Raw genomic sequence first — 18,033 nt, forward strand, 5'->3', positions numbered from 1 at the left:
ACTGGGGACACTGGGGACACTGGGGACACTGGGGACATTGGGGACATTGGGGACACGGGGGACACTGGGGACACCTACGACGTGGTGTACCTGAGGGTGGCCAAGGCCACCGTGCCCGGCCTCGGGGACACCTACGGGCCACCCGACGTCACCGGCTGTGAGTGACACACTGGGGACACTGGGGACATTGGGGGGATTGGGGACATTGGGGACATTGGGGACATTGGGGACACCTACGGGCCCCCCGACGTCACTGGTTGTGAGTGCCACACCGGGGGGTTGGGGACACTGGGGACACTGGGGACATTGGGGGGATTGGGGAGATTGGGGACACCAGGGACACTGGGGACACTGGGGACACTGGGGGCACTGGGGACATTGGGGACACTGGGGACATTGGGGGGATTGGGGACACTGGGGGCACTGGGGGGATTGGGGACATTGGGGACATTGGGGACACTGGGGACATTGGGGGATTGGGGACATTGGGGACACTGGGGACATTGGGGGGATTGGGGACACTGGGGGGATTGGGGACATTGGGGACATTGGGGACACTGGGGACATTGGGGGGATTGGGGACATTGGGGACATTGGGGGCACTGGGGGGATTGGGGAGATTGGGGACACTGGGGACCCTGGGGACACTGGGGACATTGGGGACACTGGGGACATTGGGGGGATTGGGGACATTGGGGACATTGGGGGCACTGGGGGGATTGGGGAGATTGGGGACACTGGGGACCCTGGGGACACTGGGGACATTGGGGACACTGGGGACATTGGGGGCACTGGGGACATTGGGGACATTGGGGACATTGGGGCACTGGGGACATTGGGGACATTGGGGGCACTGGGGGGATTGGGGACATTGGGGACATTGGGGACATTGGGGCACTGGGGACATTGGGGACATTGGGGCACTGGGGACATTGGGGACATTGGGGGCACTGGGGGGATTGGGGACATTGGGGGGATTGGGGACATTGGGGACATTGGAGGGATTTTGGGAGGGACATTGGTGGTGGGATCCCCCTGTCCTTGTGTCCCCAGTGTCCCCAAATGTCCCTTTGTGTCCCTTTACCCCCGAATGTCCTAAATCTCCTCGGTGTCCCTGATGTCCCCCGATGTCCCCAACTGTCCCCAACTGTCCCCAGACCTGCCCCCCCCCATCCCCTGTCCCCTGTCCTTGCTGTCCCCAATGTCCCCACTGTCACAAACATCATGAATTCCTGTGTTACCCCCCCGTGTCCCCGATGTCCCCCGATGTCTCCTGATGTCCCCAACTGTCCCCAACCTGCTCCTCCCCCCTGGACTCAGCCCTGCCCCCCTCGTCCCCTGTCCTCGCTGTCCCCAATGTCCCCAAATGTCCCCATTGTCACAAACATCCCGGATTCCTGTGTTACCCCCCCGTGTCCCCGATGTCCCCCGATGTCCCCTGATGTCCCCAGCTGTCCCCAACTGTCCCCAGCCTACTCGGCCCACCTGGACTCGGAGCCCCCACCCCATCCCCTGTCCTTGCTGTCCCCAATGTCCCCAATGTCCCCAAATGTCACCACTGTCACAAACATCCCGGATTCCTGTGTTACCCCCCCATGTCCCCAATGTCCCCCAATGTCCCCTGGTGTCCCCACCTGTCCCCAACCTGCTCCACCCCCCTGGACTCAGACCTGCCCCCCTCATCCCCTGTCCTTGCTGTCCCCAATGTCCCCAATGTCCCCAAATGTCCCCACTGTCACAAATATCCTGGATTCCTGTGTTACCCCCCCGTGTCCCCGATGTCCCCCGATGTCCCCAAATGTCCCCTGATGTCCCCAACTGTCCCCAGCCTGCTCCACCCCCCTGGACTCAGCCCTGCCCCCCCATCCCCTGTCCTTGCTGTCCCCAATGTCCCCAATGTCCCCAAATGTCCCCACTGTCACAAACATCATGAATTCCTGTGTTACCCCCCGGTTCCCCATTGTCCCCCGATGTCCCCTGATGTCCCCAACTGTCCCCAACCTGCTCCACCTCCCTGGACTCAGAGCTGCCCCTGCTGAACTCCCTGTCCTTGCTGTCCCCAATGTCCCCAATGTCCCCAAATGTCCCCACTGTCACAAACATCATGAATTCCTGTGTTACCCCCCCGTGTCCCCGATGTCCCCCGATGTCCCCTGATGTCCCCAACTGTCCCCAACTGTCCCCAACCTGCTCCTCCCCCCTGGACTCAGACCTGCCCTCCCATCCCCTGTCCTTGCTGTCCCCAATGTCCCCAATGTCCCCATTGTCACAAACGTCCTGGATTCCTGTGTTACCCCCCCGTGTCCCCGATGTCCCCCGATGTCCCCTGATGTCCCCAACTGTCCCCAACCTGCTCCATCCCCCTGGACTCAGCCCTGCCCCCCTCGTCCCCTGTCCTTCCTGTCCCCAATGTCCCCAATGTCCCCAATGTCCCCGTTGTCACAAACATCCTGGATTCCTGTGTTACCCCTCCGTGTCCCCGATGTCCCCCGATGTCCCCTGATGTCCCCAACTGTCCCCAATTGTCCCCTGATGTCCCCAGCCTACTCAGCCCACCTGGACTCAGAGCTGCCCCCCTCGTCCCCTGTCTTCGCTGTCCCCAATGTCCCCAATGTCCCCAATGTCCCCAAATGTCCCCACTGTCACAAACATCCTGGATTCCTGTGTTACCCCTCGGTGTCCCCGATGTCCCCCGATGTCCCCTGATGTCCCCAACTGTCCCCAACTGTCCCCAACCTACTCGGCCCACCTGGACTTGGAGCTGCCCCCCCATCCTCTGTCCCCAAATGTCCCCAATGTCCCCGTTGTCACAAACGTCCTGGATTCCTGTGTTACCCCGCCGTGTCCCCGATGTCCCCCGATGTCCCCCGATGTCCCCTGATGTCCCCAACTGTCCCCAGCCTACTCGGCCCACCTGGACTCGGAGCTGCCCCCCCAGAGCTTCCTGGGCCCCGAGTTCCCCCCGGCGCTGACCCCGACGTCCCCGCGGCGCTTCTCGCCCGGCCCCAAGGAGCTGCTGCCCGACGACGACGTCCCCAGGTCTGTCCCCAAATGTCCCCAAATGTCCCCAAGGGCTTTGGAGTGTCCCCAGCATCCCCAGGGTGTCCCCAAGGGTCACCAAGGGTCACTCAGGGATGTCCCCTTCTCGCCCGGCCCCAAGGAGCTGCTGCCCAACGACGACGTCCCCAGGTCTGTCCCCAATGTCCCCAAATGTCCCCAAATGTCCCCAAATGTCACCAAGGGTCACTCAGGGTCCCCAAGGGTCCCCAAGGGTCACTCAGGGTCCCCCAGGGGTGTCCCCTTCTCGCCCGGCCCCAAGGAGCTGCTGCCCGGCGATGATGTCCCCAGGTCTGTCCCCAAATGTCCCCAAGGGCTCTGGAGTGTCCCCAGCATCCCCAGGGTGTCCCCAAGGGTCCCCAAGGGTCACTCAGGGGTGTCCCCTTCTCGCCCGGCCCCAAGGAGCTGCTGCCCGACGATGACGTCCCCAGGTCTGTCCCCAGTGTCCCCAAATGTCCCCAATGTCCCCAAATGTCCCCAAGGGTCACCAAGGGTCACTCAGGGTCCCCAAGGGTCACTCAGGGGTGTCCCCTTCTCGCCCGGCCCCAAGGAGCTGCTGCCCGACGACGACGTCCCCAGGTCTGTCCCCAGATGTCCCCAAATGTCCCCAGATGTCCCCAAGGGTCACTCAGGGTCCCCAAGGGTCACTCAGGGGTGTCCCCTTCTCGCCCGGCCCCAAGGAGCTGCTGCCCAACGACGACGTCCCCAGGTCTGTCCCCAATGTCCCCAAATGTCACCAAGGGTCACTTAGGGTCCCCAAGGGTCCCCAAGGGTCACTCAGGGTCCCCCAGGGGTGTCCCCTTCTCGCCCGGCCCCAAGGAGCTGCTGCCCGGCGATGATGTCCCCAGGTCTGTCCCCAAATGTCCCCAAATGTCCCCAATGTCCCCAAGGGTCACTCAGAGTCCCCAAGGGTCACTCAGGGTCACCAAGGGTCACTCAGGGTGCCCAGGGGTCCCCAAGGGTCACTCAGGGGTGTCCCCTTCTCGCCCAGCCCCAAGGAGCTGCTGCCCCACAGTGATGTCCCCACTGTCCCCAACGTCCCCAATCCCCCCAATGTCCCCAATGTCCCCAATGTCCCCAAATGTCCCCGCTGTCCCCAGGGACCCACGGTGCATCGTGATCTCGCGCGGCTCCACCGGGGGTGTCACCACAATGTCCCCAATGTCCCCAATGCTCCTGACACCCCCAATATCCCCAATGTCCCCAATCCCCCCAATGTCCCCAATGTCCCCAATCCCCCCGATGTCCCCAATGTCCCCAATGTCCCCATTGCCCCCAATGTCCCCAATCCCCCCAATGTCCCCAATGCCCCTGACACTCTCGATGTCCCCAATGTCCCCAACATCCCCAATGTCCCCATTGCCCCTGACACCCCCGATGTCCCCGATGTCCCCAATGTCCCCAATCCCCCCACTGTCCCCAATGTCCCCAATGTCCCAATCCCCCCAATGTCCCCAACATCCCCAATGTCCCCAATGCCCCTGACACCCCCGATGTCCCCAATGTCCCCAATCCCCCCAATGTCCCCAACATCCCCAATGTCCCCAATGCCCCTGACACCCCCGATGTCCCCAATGTCCCCAATCCCCCCAATGTCCCCAACATCCCCAATGTCCCCAATGCCCCTGACACCCCCGATGTCCCCAATGTCCCCAATCCCCCCAATGTCCCCAACATCCCCAATGTCCCCATTGCCCCTGACACCCCCAATGTCCCCAATCCCCCCAATGTCCCCGATGTCCCCAATGCCCCCAGTGCCCCTGACACCCCCGATGTCCCCAATGTCCCCAATCCCCCAAATGTCCCCAATGTCCCCATTGCCCCTGACACCCCTAATGTCCCCAATGTCCCCGATGTCCCCAATGTCCCCAACGTTCCCGCTGTCCCCGCTGTCCCCAGGGACCCGCGGCGCATCGTGATCCCGCGCGGCTCCACCGGGCTGGGCTTCAACATCGTGGGGGGCGAGGACGGCGAGGGGATCTTCATCTCCTTCATCCTGGCCGGGGGCCCGGCCGACCTCAGCGGGGAGCTGCGCAAGGGCGACCAGATCCTCTCGGTGGGTGGCCCTGGGGACACCGGGGACACCCTTGGGGACACCCGGTGGCACCTGGGGTGGCGGCGGAACGGGGCGGTTTGGGCGGTTTTGGGGGTTTTTGTGGAGTTTTTTGGGGTTTTTTGGTCGTCACCATCGTCATCCTCACCATTCAAAGGGGTCTCAGGCCACCCTCCGAGTGTCCCTGGGGTGTCACATCCCCTTGGTGGCACTTGGGGACACCTGGTGGCACCTGGGGTGGCGGCGGAACGGGGCGGTTTGGGCGTTTTTGGGGTTTTTGTGGAGTTTTTTGGGGTTTTTTGGTCATCACCATCATCATCCTCACCGTGGGAAGGGCTCTCAGATCATCCCTGATGTCCCCAGAGTGTCCCCTACCATTGGTGACACCCTTGGGGACACCCGGTGGCACTTGGGGACACCTGCAGGGGCAGTAGAATGGGGCGGTTTGGGCGTTTTTTGGGGTTTTTGGGGGTTTTGTGGAGTTTTTTGGGTTTTCTGGTTGCCACCATCATCATCCTCACCATGAGAAGGGGTCCCCAGGTGTCCTCAAGGTGTCCAGATTGTCCCCAGAATGTCACAACCCTCTGGTGACACCCTTGGTGTCCCCAAGTGTCCCTAAACCTCCCCAAATGTGCTTTTTTCCCCATTTTTCTTCATTTTATTCCCATTTTCCCCCAATTTTTTCCCAAATTTTCCCCAAATTTTCCCATTTTCCCCATTTTTCTCCCATTCCCCCACACCAACCCTGTCCCCGAGTGCCACCTGGCCGTGTCCCCACCTGTCCCAGGTGTCCCCAAGTGTCCCCAAGTGTCCCTAAACCTCCCCAAATGTCCTTTAATCCCCATGTTTCTTCATTTTTCCCCCATTTTCCCCAATTTTTTCCCATTTTCCCCCCATTGTTCCCAATTTTTCCCCCTTTCCCCCCATTTCCCCTCTACCAAACTTGTCCCCAAGTGCCACCACCTGTCCCAGGTGTCCCCGAGTGTCCCCAAGTGTCCCTAAACCTCCCCAAATGTCCTTTTATCCCCATTTTTCTTCATTTTTTCCCCCAAATTTTCCCATTTTCCCCATTTTTCCCCCATTCCCCCCACTGTCCCTGTCCCCAAGTGCCACCTCTGCGTGTCCCCAGCTGTCCCTGCGTGTCCCCAGGTGTCCCCAAGTGTCCCTAAACCTCCCCAAATGTCCCTTTCCCCCCATTTTTCTTCATTTTTTCCCCAATTTCCCCAAATTTTTTCCCCTTTCCCCGTTTTCCCCCATGTCCCCAGTATCGTCCCTGTCCCCAAGTGCCACCTGGCCGTGTCCCCAGCTGTCCCCAGGTGTCCCCAAGTGTCCCTAAACCTCCCCAAATGTCATTTTTCCCCCATTTTTCTTCATTTTTATTCCCATTTTCCCCCTATTTTTTCCCATTTTTCCCCAAATTTTCCCATTTCCCCCCATTTTCCCCCCATGTCCCCAGTACTGTCCCTGTCCCCAAGTGCCACCCGGCCGTGTCCCCAGCTGTCCCCACGTGTCCCCGCAGGTGAACGGGGTCGATCTGCGCGGGGCCACCCACGAGCAGGCGGCGCTGGCCCTGAAGAACGCCGGCCAGTCGGTGACAATCGTGGCCCAGTACCGGCCCGAAGGTGACACCAGTGTCCCCAAATGTCCCCAAATGTCCCCAAGGGTCCCCAAGTGTCCCCAAGGTACCTGGGGGTGTCCCCAAAGGTGTCCCCAGGGGTGTCCCCAGTGACCATCGTGGCCCTGTACTGGCCCGAAGGTGACAGCCCTGTCCCCAATGTCCCCAAATGTCCCCAAGGGTCCCACAGTGTCCCCAAACCCCTGGGGGTGTCCCCAGGGGTGTCCCCAAGGGTCCCACAGTGTCCCCAAGGGTGTCCCCAGTGACCATCGTGGCCCAGTACCGGCCCGAAGGTGACAGCCCTGTCCCCAATGTCCCCAATGTCCCCAAGTGTCCCAAAGGGTCCCCAAGGGTCCCCAAATGTCCCCAAGGGTGTCCCCAGTGACCATCGTGGCCCTGTACCAGCCCGAAGGTGACACCAGTGTCCCCAATGTCCCCAATGTCCCCAAGTGTCCCCAAGGTACCTGGGGGTGTCCCCAAGGGTGTCCCCAGAGTGTTCCCAGTGACCATCGTGGCCCAGTACCGGCCCGAAGGTGACACCAGTGTCCCCAATGTCCCCAATGTCCCCAAGAGTCCCCAATGTCCCCAAGTGTCCCCAAGTGTCCCACAGTGTCCCCAAGGTACCTGGGGCTGTCCCCAGGGGTGTCCCCAGTGACCATCATGGCCCAGTACCGGCCCGAAGGTGACACCAGTGTCCCCAATGTCCCCAATGTCCCCAAGTGTCCCCAAGGGTCACCAAGGGTCCCTAAGTGTCCCCAAGGGTCCCACAGTGTCCCCAGGGGTGTCCCCAGTGACCATCGTGGCCCAGTACCGGCCCGAAGGTGACACCAGTGTCCCCAAGTGTCCCCAAATGTCCCCGAGGGTCACCAAGGGTCACCAAGGGTCACCAAGGGTCACCAAGGGTGTCCCCAAGAGTCACCGAGTGTCCCCAGGGGTGTCCCCAAGGGTCCCACAGTGTCCCCAAGGGTCCCCAAGGGTCCCACAGTGTCCCCAAACCCCTGGGAGGGTCCCCAAACCCCTGGGGGTGTCCCCAAGTGTCCCCAATGTCCCCAAGTGTCCCCAAGGTACCTGGGGGTGTCCCCAAGGGTGTCCCCAGAGTGTCCCCAGTGACCATCGTGGCCCAGTACCAGCCCGAAGGTGACACCAGTGTCCCCAAATGTCCCCAAATGTCCCCAAATGTCCCCAAGTGTCTCCAAGGGTCACCAAGGGTCACCAAGTGTCCCACAGTGTCCCCAAGGGTGTCCCCAAATGTCCCCAAGGGTCCCCAAGGGTGTCCCCAAGGGTGTCCCCAAGTGTCCCCAAATGTCCCCCAAACCCCCTCAATGTCCTGAATCCCCCAATGATCCCAAAATTTGGGATTTTCCCAAAATCCCGGGAATTCACCCCAAATCCCTTTGCAGAGTACGGCTGCTTTGAGGCCAAGATCCTCCAAAAATCCCCCAAAAAATCCCCAAAAATCCCAAAATTCTCAAACTCCCCCAAATCCTCTCAATGTCCTGGATGCCCCAATGATCCCAAAATTCCCAAAATTTGGGATTTTCCCAAAATCCCGGGAATTCACCCCAAAATCCTCCCCTGGTTTCAGAGTACGGGCGCTTCGAGGCCAAGATCCCCCAAAATTCCCCAAAAAAATCCCCAAAAAATCCCATATATCCCCAAATCCCCCAAAGATCCGAAGCCCCTCCTTGATCCCAAATGTCCAAAATTTGGGATTTTCCCAAAATCCACGGAATTCACCCCAAAATCCCCCCCATTTCAGAGTACGGCCGCTTCGAGGCCAAGATCCTCCAAATATCCCCAAAAAATCCCAAAAAATCCCCCAAAATCCCCAAAAATCCCAAAATTCTCAAACTCCCCCAAATCCTCTCAATGTCCTGAATCCCCCAATGATCCCAAAATTCCCAAAATTTGGGATTTTCCCAAAATCCCGGGAATTCACCCCAAATCTCCCCCGTTCCAGAGTACGGCCGTTTCGAGGCCAAGATCCTCCAAAAATCCCCCCAAAAATCCCCAAAAAATCCCCAAAATCCCCAAAAATCCCAAATATCCCCAACTCCCCCAAATCCTCTCAATGTCCTGAATCCCTCCTCGATCCCAAAATTTGGGATTTTCCCAAAATCCCGGGAATTCACCCCAAATCCCATTCCAGAGTACGGGCGCTTCGAGGCCAAGATCCTCCAAATATCCCAAAAAAATCCCCAAAAATCCCCAAAAATCCCCAAAATCCCAAAAATCCCAAAATTCTCAAACTCCCCCAAATCCTCTCAATGTCCTGGATGCCCCAATGATCCCAAAATTCCCAAAATTCGGGATTTTCCCAAAATCCCGGGAATTCACCCCAAAATCCCCCCGTTTCAGAGTACGGGCGCTTCGAGGCCAAGATCCCCCAAAATTCCCCAAAAAAATCCCCAAAAAATCCCATATATCCCCAAATCCCCCAAAGATCCGAAGCCCCTCCTTGATCCCAAATGTCCAAAATTTGGGATTTTCCCAAAATCCCGGGAATTCACCCCAAAATCCCCCCCATTTCAGAGTACGGCCGCTTCGAGGCCAAGATCCTCCAAAAATCCCCTAAAAATCCCCAAAAATCCCCAAAAATCCCAAAAATCCCCAAAATCCCAAAATTCCTAAACTTTCCCAAACCCCCTGAATCCCTCCTCGATCCCAAAATTCGGGATTTTCCCAAAATCCCAGGAATTCACCCCAAATCTCCCCCTGGTTTCAGAGTACGGGCGCTTTGAGGCGAAGATCCCCCAAAAATCCAAAGGAAAATCCCAAAAAATCCCAAAAAAATCCCCCCAAATCCCCCAAAATCCCAAAATTCCCAAACTCCCCCAAATCCTCTCAATGTCCTGGATCCCCCAATGATCCCAAAATTTGGGATTTTCCCAAAATCCCAGGAATTCACCCCAAATCCTGTTTCAGAGTACGGCCGCTTCAAGGCCAAGATCCTCCAAATATCCCAAAAAAATCCCCAAAAATCCCAAAATTCCCAAACTCCCCCAAATCCTCTCAATGTCCTGGATGCCCCAATGATCCCAATGATCCCAAAATTTGGGATTTTCCCAAAATCCCTGGAATTCACCCCAAATCCCGTTCCAGAGTACGGCCGCTTTGAGGCCAAGATCCCCCAAAAATCCGCAGAAAAATCCCAAAAAATCCCCAAAATCCCCAAAAATCCCAAAATTCCCAAACTCCCCCAAATCCTCTCAATGTCCTGAATCCCTCCTCGATCCCAAAATTCGGGATTTTCCCAAAATCCCGGGAATTCACCCCAAATTCTCCCTGTTTCAGAGTACGGCCGCTTCGAGGCCAAGATCCTCCAAAAATCCCCTAAAAATCCCCAAAAATCCCCAAATACCCCAAACCCCCTGAATGTCCTGAATCCCTCCTCGATCCCAAATATCCCAAAATTTGGGATTTTCCCAAAATCCCGGGAATTCACCCCAAATCCCCCCTGTTCCAGAGTACGGGCGCTTCGAGGCCAAGATCCACGACCTGCGGGAGCAGCTCCTGAGCAGCAGCCTCGGCTCCGGCAGCGCCTCCCTGCGCAGCGACCCCAAACGCGGCTTCTACGTCCGGTGGGGACACCTGGGGACACCTGGGGACATTTGGGGACACCTGGGGACACTTGGGGACATTTGGGGGATTTGGGGTTTTTGGGATTTTTGGGGTTTTTTACCATTTTTTGGGATTTTTTGAGACTTTTTTGGTGAATTTTCAGGATTTTTTTGTGATTTTTTAGGCGTTTTTCAGATTTGGGATCTTGGGGACACTTGGGGACATTTGGGGACAGCGGGAGGATCGAGAGGATTTGGGGCATTTTGAGGTTTTTGGGATTTTTTGGGGTTTTTTAGGATTTTTTGGGGGTTTTTTGTGAATTTTTGGGATTTTTTGACGATTTTTTAGGATTTTTTTGTGATTTTTCTCACAATTTTTTGAGGGGTTTTTTCCAGATTTGAACAATTTGGGATCTTGGGGACATCGAGGGGATTTGGGGGATTTGGGGCATTTTGGGGTTTTGGGACATTTTGGGTTTTTTGGGGATTTTTGGGGTTTTTTGGGATATTTGGGATCCCTCGGCTCCGGCAGCGCCTCCCTGCGCAGCGACCCCAAACGGGGCTTCTACGTCCGGTGGGGACACCTGGGGACACCTGGGGACACCTGGGGACATTTGGGGACACCTGGGGACACTTGGGGACATTTGGGGGATTTGGGGTTTTTGGGATTTTTGGAGTTTTTTACGATTTTTTGGGATTTTTTGAGACTTTTTTGGTGAATTTTCAGGATTTTTTTGTGATTTTTTAGGCGTTTTTCAGATTTGGGATCTTGGGGACACTTGGGGACATTTGGGGACAGCGGGAGGATCGAGAGGATTTGGGGCATTTTGAGGTTTTTGGGATTTTTTGGGGTTTTTTAGGATTTTTTGGGGGTTTTTTGTGAATTTTTGGGATTTTTTGACGATTTTTTAGGATTTTTTTGTGATTTTTCTCACAATTTTTTGAGGGGTTTTTTCCAGATTTGAACAATTTGGGATCTTGGGGACATGGAGGGGATTTGGGGCATTTGGGGCATTTTGGGGGTTTTGGGGTTTTTTGGGATTTTTGGGGTTTTTTGGGATATTTGGGATCCCTCGGCTCCGGCAGCGCCTCCCTGCGCAGCGACCCCAAACGGGGCTTCTACGTCCGGTGGGGACACCTGGGGACACCTGGGGACACCTGGGGACATTTGGGGACATTTGGGGGATTTGGGGTTCTTGGAATTTTTGGGGGTTTTTTGGCATTTTTTGGTGATTTTTTGGATTTTTTGGGGATTTTTTTGGCGATTTTTTAGGATTTTTTGGTGATTTTCGGAGGCGTTTTTCAGATTTGGGATCTTGGGGACATCGGGGATGTTTGGGGACATTTGGGGACATTTGGGGACATTTGGGGGATTCGGGATTTTTGGGGTTTTTGGATTTTTTTTGGGGTTTTTTTGGTCTTTTTGGGATTTTTTGGTGAATTTTTTGGATTTTTTTTTTTTTTTTTTGGCGATTTTTTAGGATTTTTTTGGCGATTTTTGGAGGCGTTTTTCAGATTTGGGATCTTGGGGACACCTGGGGACATTTGGGGACATTTGGGGGATTTGGGGCATTTTGGGGTTTTTGGGGGTTTTGGGATTTTTTGGGGATTTTTTGGGGTTTTTTTGGGGATTTTTTTTGGCGATTTTTTAGGATTTTTTGGTGATTTTCGGAGGCATTTTTCAGATTTGGGATCTTGGGGACATGGGGACATTTGGGGACATTTGGGGGATTTGGGGTTTTTGGGGTTTTGGGGGATTTTTGGGATTTTGGGGGATTTTTTTGGTGAATTTTTGGGATTTTTTGGTGAATTTTCGGGATTTTTTTGTGATTTTTTTAGGCGTTTTTCAGATTTGGGATCTTGGGGACATTTGGGGACATTTGGGGACATTTGGGGGAGTTTGGGAATTTGGGAAGAATTCTGGGATTTTTGAGACATTGAGAGACACTGGGCTGAACTGGCTCGTACTGGTTTATACTGGGTTGAACTGGGGGACACTGAGGGTGACCCAGGGGAGGTGACAAAGGTGACCAAGGTGACCAAGGTGACCAAGGTGACCAAGGTGACAAAGGTGACAGTGCCACCCCAGGGCCAAGGATCTGGGGGGGAAATGGGAACATTGCGAGCACTGGGATGGACTGGGATGAACTGGGCTGTACTGGTTCATACTGGGATGAACTGGGATGGACTGGGGGGCACTGAGGGTGACCCAGGGGAGGTGACAAAGGTGACAAAGGTGACAAAGGTGACAAAGGTGACAATGCCACCCCAGGGCTCTGTTTTGACTACGGACGTGGGGAGGGAATGGGGACATTGAGAGCACTGGGCTGAACTGGGCTGAACTGGGATGAACTGGGATGAACTGGGATGAACTGGTTCATACTGGGATGAACTGGAGGACACTGAGGGTGACCGAGGGGAGGTGACAAAGGTGACAAAGGTGACAATGCCACCCCAGGGCCCTGTTTGACTACGACAAGGCCAAGGACGTGGGGGGGAAATGGGGACATTGAGAGCACTGGGCTGAACTGGGATGAACTGGGATGAACTGGGATGAACTGGTTCATACTGGAATGGACTGGGGGACACTGGGGGTGACCCAGGGGAGGTGACAAAGGTGACAAAGGTGACAATGCCACCTCAGGGCCCTGTTTGACTACGACAAGGCCAAGGACGTGGGGAGGGAATGGGGACAATAAAGGACACCAGGAGCACTGGGATGAACTGGGATGAACTGGGCTGTACTGGTTCATACTGGGATGAACTGGGATGACCTCAGGGGAGGTGACAAAGGTGACCAAGGTGACAATGCCACCCCAGGGCCCTGTTTGACTACGACAAGGCCAAGGACGTGGGGAGGGAAATGGGGACATTGAGAGCACTGGGATGAACTGGTTCATACTGGGATGAACTGGGCTGTACTGGTTCATACTGGGATGGACTGGGGGACACTGGGGGTGACCCAGGGGAGGTGACAAAGGTGACCAAGGTGACAATGGCACCGCAGGGCCCTGTTTGACTGCGACAAGGCCAAGGACGTGGGAGGGAATGGGGACAATAAAGGACACCAGGAGCACTGGGATGAACTGGGATGAACTGGGCTGTACTGGTTCATACTGGGATGAACTGGGATGACCTCAGGGGAGGTGACAAAGGTGACCAAGGTGACAATGCCACCCCAGGGCCCTGTTTGACTACGACAAGGCCAAGGACGTGGGGAGGGAAATGGGGACATTGAGAGCACTGGGATGAACTGGTTCATACTGGGATGAACTGGGCTGTACTGGTTCATACTGGGATGGACTGGGGGACACTGGGGGTGACCCAGGGGAGGTGACAAAGGTGACCAAGGTGACAATGGCACCGCAGGGCCCTGTTTGACTGCGACAAGGCCAAGGACGTGGGAGGGAATGGGGACAATAAAGGACACCAGGAGCACTGGGATGAACTGGGATGAACTGGGCTGTACTGGTTCATACTGGGATGAACTGGGATGACCTCAGGGGAGGTGACAAAGGTGACCAAGGTGACAATGCCACCCCAGGGCCCTGTTTGACTACGACAAGGCCAAGGACGTGGGGAGGGAAATGGGGACATTGAGAGCACTGGGATGAACTGGTTCATACTGGGATGAACTGGGCTGTACTGGTTCATACTGGGATGGACTGGGGGACACTGGGGGTGACCCAGGGGAGGTGACAAAGGTGACCAAGGTGACAATGGCACCGCAGGGCCCTGATTGGCTGTGACAAGGCCAAGGACGTGGGAGGGGAATGGAGACAATAAAGGACACCAGGAGCACTGGGATGAACTGGGATGAACTGGGATGAACTGGGATGAACTGGTTCATACTGGGATGAACTGGGATGGACTGGGGGACACTGGGGGTGACCCAGGGGAGGTGACAAAGGTGACCAAGGTGACCAAGGTGACAATGGCACCTCAGGGCCCTGTTTGACTACGACAAGGCCAAGGATGTGGGGGGGAAATGGGGACATTGAGAGCACTGGGCTGAACTGGGATGAACTGGGATGAACTGGTTTATACTGGGATGAACTGGGGGACACTGAGGGTGACCCAGGGGAGGTGACAAAAGTGACAAAGGTGACAATGCCACCCCAGGGCCCTGATTGGCTGTGACAAGGCCAAGGACGTGGGAGGAGAATGGAGACAATAAAGGACACCAGGAGCCCTGGGCTGTACTGGTTTATACTGGTTTATACTGGGATGAACTGGGATGAACTGGAGTGACCCCAGGGGAGGTGACAAAGGTGACCAAGGTGACAATGCCACCCCAGGGCCCTGTTTGACTACGACAAGGCCAAGGACGTGGGGGGGAAATGGGGACATTGAGAGCACTGGGCTGAACTGGGATGAACTGGGATGAACTGGGATGAACTGGTTCATACTGGAATGAACTAGGGGACACTGAGGGTGACCCAGGGGAGGTGACAAAGGTGACCAAGGTGACAATGCCACCCCAGGGCCCTGATTGGCTGTGACAAGGCCAAGGACGTGGGGGGGAAATGGGGACATTGAGAGCACTGGGATGAACTGGGATGAACTGGGATGAACTGGTTCATACTGGGATGAACTGGGGGGCACTGGGGGTGACCCAGGGGAGGTGACAAAGGTGACCAAGGTGACCAAGGTGACAATGGCACCTCAGGGCCCTCTTTGACTACGACAAGGCCAAGGACGTGGGAGGAGAATGGGGACATTGAGAGCACTGGGCTGAACTGGGCTGTACTGGGCTGTACTGGTTCATACTGGGATGAACTGGGATGACCCCAGGGGAGGTGACAAAGGTGACAAAGATGACAATGCCACCCCAGGGCCCTGTTTGACTACGACAAGGCCAAGGACGTGGGGGAGAATGGAGACAATAAAGGACACCAGGAGCACTGGGATGAACTGGGCTGTACTGGTTCATACTGGGATGAACTGGGATGACCCCAGGGGAGGTGACAAAGGTGACCAAGGTGACAATGCCACCTCAGGGCCCTGTTTGACTACGACAAGGCCAAGGACGTGGGGTTCCTGAGCCAGGCCCTGAGCTTCCGCTTCGGGGACGTTCTGCACGTGCTCGACGCCTCCGACGAGGAGTGGTGGCAGGCCCGGCTGGTGCTGCCCCCCCAGCAGCCCCCCGACATCGGCTTCGTGCCCAGCAAGCGCCGGTGAGGCACTGGCGGCCACTGGTTTGTACTGGTTTATACTGGGAGTCACTGGGAGTGGATTTGGAGCGGTTACAATGGGGTTAAGTGGGGTGTAATGGCACTGGGAGTCACTGGGAAGGTACTGGGAGGGACTGGGAGGGCACTGGGAGGTGACTGGGACTCACTGGAATAGCCCTGGAGTCACTGGGTTATACTGGTTTATACTGGGAGTTACTGGGAGTCACTGGTTTGTACTGGTTTATACTGGGAGCCAGTCTGGGGGCACTGGGAGCCGGCGCCAGGGAGTTATAATGGGGTGTAATGGCACTGGGAGGGACTGGGAGGCACTGGGAGGGAGTTTAGGAGCACTGGGACACACTGGAATAGCCCTGGAGTCACTGGGAGTCACTGGTTCGTACTGGTTTATACTGGGAGCCAGTCTGGGGGCACTGGGAGCCGGCGCCAGGGAGTTATAATGGGGTTTAATGGCACTGGGAGGGACTGGGAGGGACTGGGAGGGCACTAGGAGTCACTGGGAAGGTACTGGGAAGGTACTGGAAGGGAGTTTAGGAGCACTGGGAGTCACTGGTTTGTACTGGGAGTCACTGGTTTGTACTGGTTTATACTGGGAGCCAGTCTGGGGGCACTGGGAGCCGGCGCCAGGCAGTTATAATGGGGTTTAATGGCACTGGGAGGGACTGGGAGGAGGTTTAGGAGCACTGGGAGGTGACTGGGACTCACTGGAATAGCCCTGGAGTCACTGGGTTATACTGGTTTATACTGGGAAGCACTGGGAGTCACTGGTTTGTACTGGTTTATACTGGGAGCGAGCTTAGGGGCACTGGGAGCCGGCGCCAGGGAGTTATAGTGGGGTTTAATGGCACTGGGAGGGACTGGGAGGGTACTGGGAAAGACTGGAAGGAAGTTTAGGAGCACTGGAAGTCACTGGTTTGTACTGGGAGTCACTGGTTTGTACTGGGAGTCACTGGTTTGTACTGGTTTATACTGGGAGCGAGTCTGGGGGCACTGGGAGCCGGCGCCAGGGAGTTATAATGGGGTTTAATGGCACTGGGAGGGACTGGGAGGGACTGGGAGGGTACTGGGAGGGTACTGGGAAGGATTGGAAGGGAGTTTAGGAGCACTGGGAGTCACTGGTTTGTACTGGGAGTCACTGGTTTGTACTGGGAGTCACTGGTTTGTACTGGGAGTCACTGGTTTGTACTGGTTCATACTGGGAGCCAGTCTGGGGGCACTGGGAGCCAGCACCAGGGAGTTATAATGGGGTGTAGTGGCACTGGGAGGGACTGGGAGGCACTGGGAGGGACTGAAAGGGAGTTTAGGAGCACTGGAAGTCACTGGTTTGTACTGGGAGTCACTGGTTTGTACTGGGAGTCACTGGTTTGTACTGGTTTATACTGGGAGCCAGTCTGGGGGCACTGGGAGCCGGCGCCAGGGAGTTATAATGGGGTTTAATGGCACTGGGAGGGACTGGGAGGAGGTTTAGGAGCACTGGGAGGTGACTGGGACTCACTGGAATAGCCCTGGAGTCACTGGGTTATACTGGTTTATACTGGGAAGCACTGGGAGTCACTGGTTTGTACTGGTTTATACTGGGAGCGAGTCTGGGGCACTGGGAGCCGGCGCCAGGGAGTTATAGTGGGGTTTAATGGCACTGGGAGGGACTGGGAGGGTACTGGGAAAGACTGGAAGGAAGTTTAGGAGCACTGGGAGTCACTGGTTTGTACTGGGAGTCACTGGTTTGTACTGGTTTATACTGGGAACGAGTCTGGGGGCACTGGGAGCCGGCGCCAGGGACTTATAATGGGGTTTAATGGCACTGGGAGGGACTGGGAGGTGACTGGGACTCACTGGAATAGACCTGGAGTCACTGGGTTCTACTGGTTTTTACTGGGAAGCACTGGGAGTCACTGGTTTGTACTGGTTTATACTGGGAGCCAGTCTGGGGGCACTGGGAGCCGGCGCCAGGGAGTTATAATGGGGTTTAATGGCACTGGGAGGGACTGGGAGGGACTGGGAGGGCACTGGGAGTCACTGGGAAGGTACTGGGAAGGACTGGAAGGGAATTTAGGAGCACTGGGAATCACTGGTTTATACTGGGAGTTACTGGGAGTCACTGGTTTGTACTGGTTTATACTGGGAGCCAGTCTGGGGGCACTGGGAGCCAACGTCAGGGAGTTATAGTGGGGTTTAATGGCACTGGGAGGCACTGGGAGGGACTGGAAGGGAGTTTAGGAGCACTGGGAGTCACTGGTTTATACTGGGAAGCACTGGGAGTCACTGGTTTGTACTGGTTTATACTGGGAGCCAGTCTAGGGGCACTGGGAGCCGGCGCCAGGGAGTTATAGTGGGGTTTAATGGCACTGGGAGGGACTGGGAGGGACTGGGAGGGACTGGGAGTCACTGGGAAGGTACTGGGAAGGACTGGAAGGGAATTTAGGAGCACTGGGAATCACTGGTTTATACTGGGAGTTACTGGGAGTCACTGGTTTGTACTGGTTTATACTGGGAGCGAGCTTTGGGGCACTGGGAGCCAACATCAGGGAGTTATAATGGGGTTTAATGGCACTGGGA

The 18,033-nt window shown here is 56.2% G+C and overlaps 1 protein-coding gene across 1 annotated transcript in view; it reads left to right on the forward strand.

The window, feature by feature from the left end:
* DLG4 (discs large MAGUK scaffold protein 4) overlaps positions 1-18,033 on the forward strand; it is a gene marked incomplete at its 3' end in the record, with an annotated part of 42,472 nt that overhangs the window by 14,282 nt on the left and 10,157 nt on the right. The window contains 5 exon segments of the mRNA XM_084224477.1: positions 2,901-3,039; positions 4,957-5,113; positions 6,630-6,732; positions 10,192-10,306; positions 15,286-15,462. Coding sequence (XP_084080603.1) covers positions 2,901-3,039; positions 4,957-5,113; positions 6,630-6,732; positions 10,192-10,306; positions 15,286-15,462 — 691 coding nt within the window.

The sequence above is a fragment of the Fringilla coelebs genome (genome assembly GCF_963513975.1).
Source record: "Fringilla coelebs genome assembly, chromosome: 38".
In the NCBI taxonomy this organism is placed as follows: domain Eukaryota; kingdom Metazoa; phylum Chordata; class Aves; order Passeriformes; family Fringillidae; genus Fringilla; species Fringilla coelebs.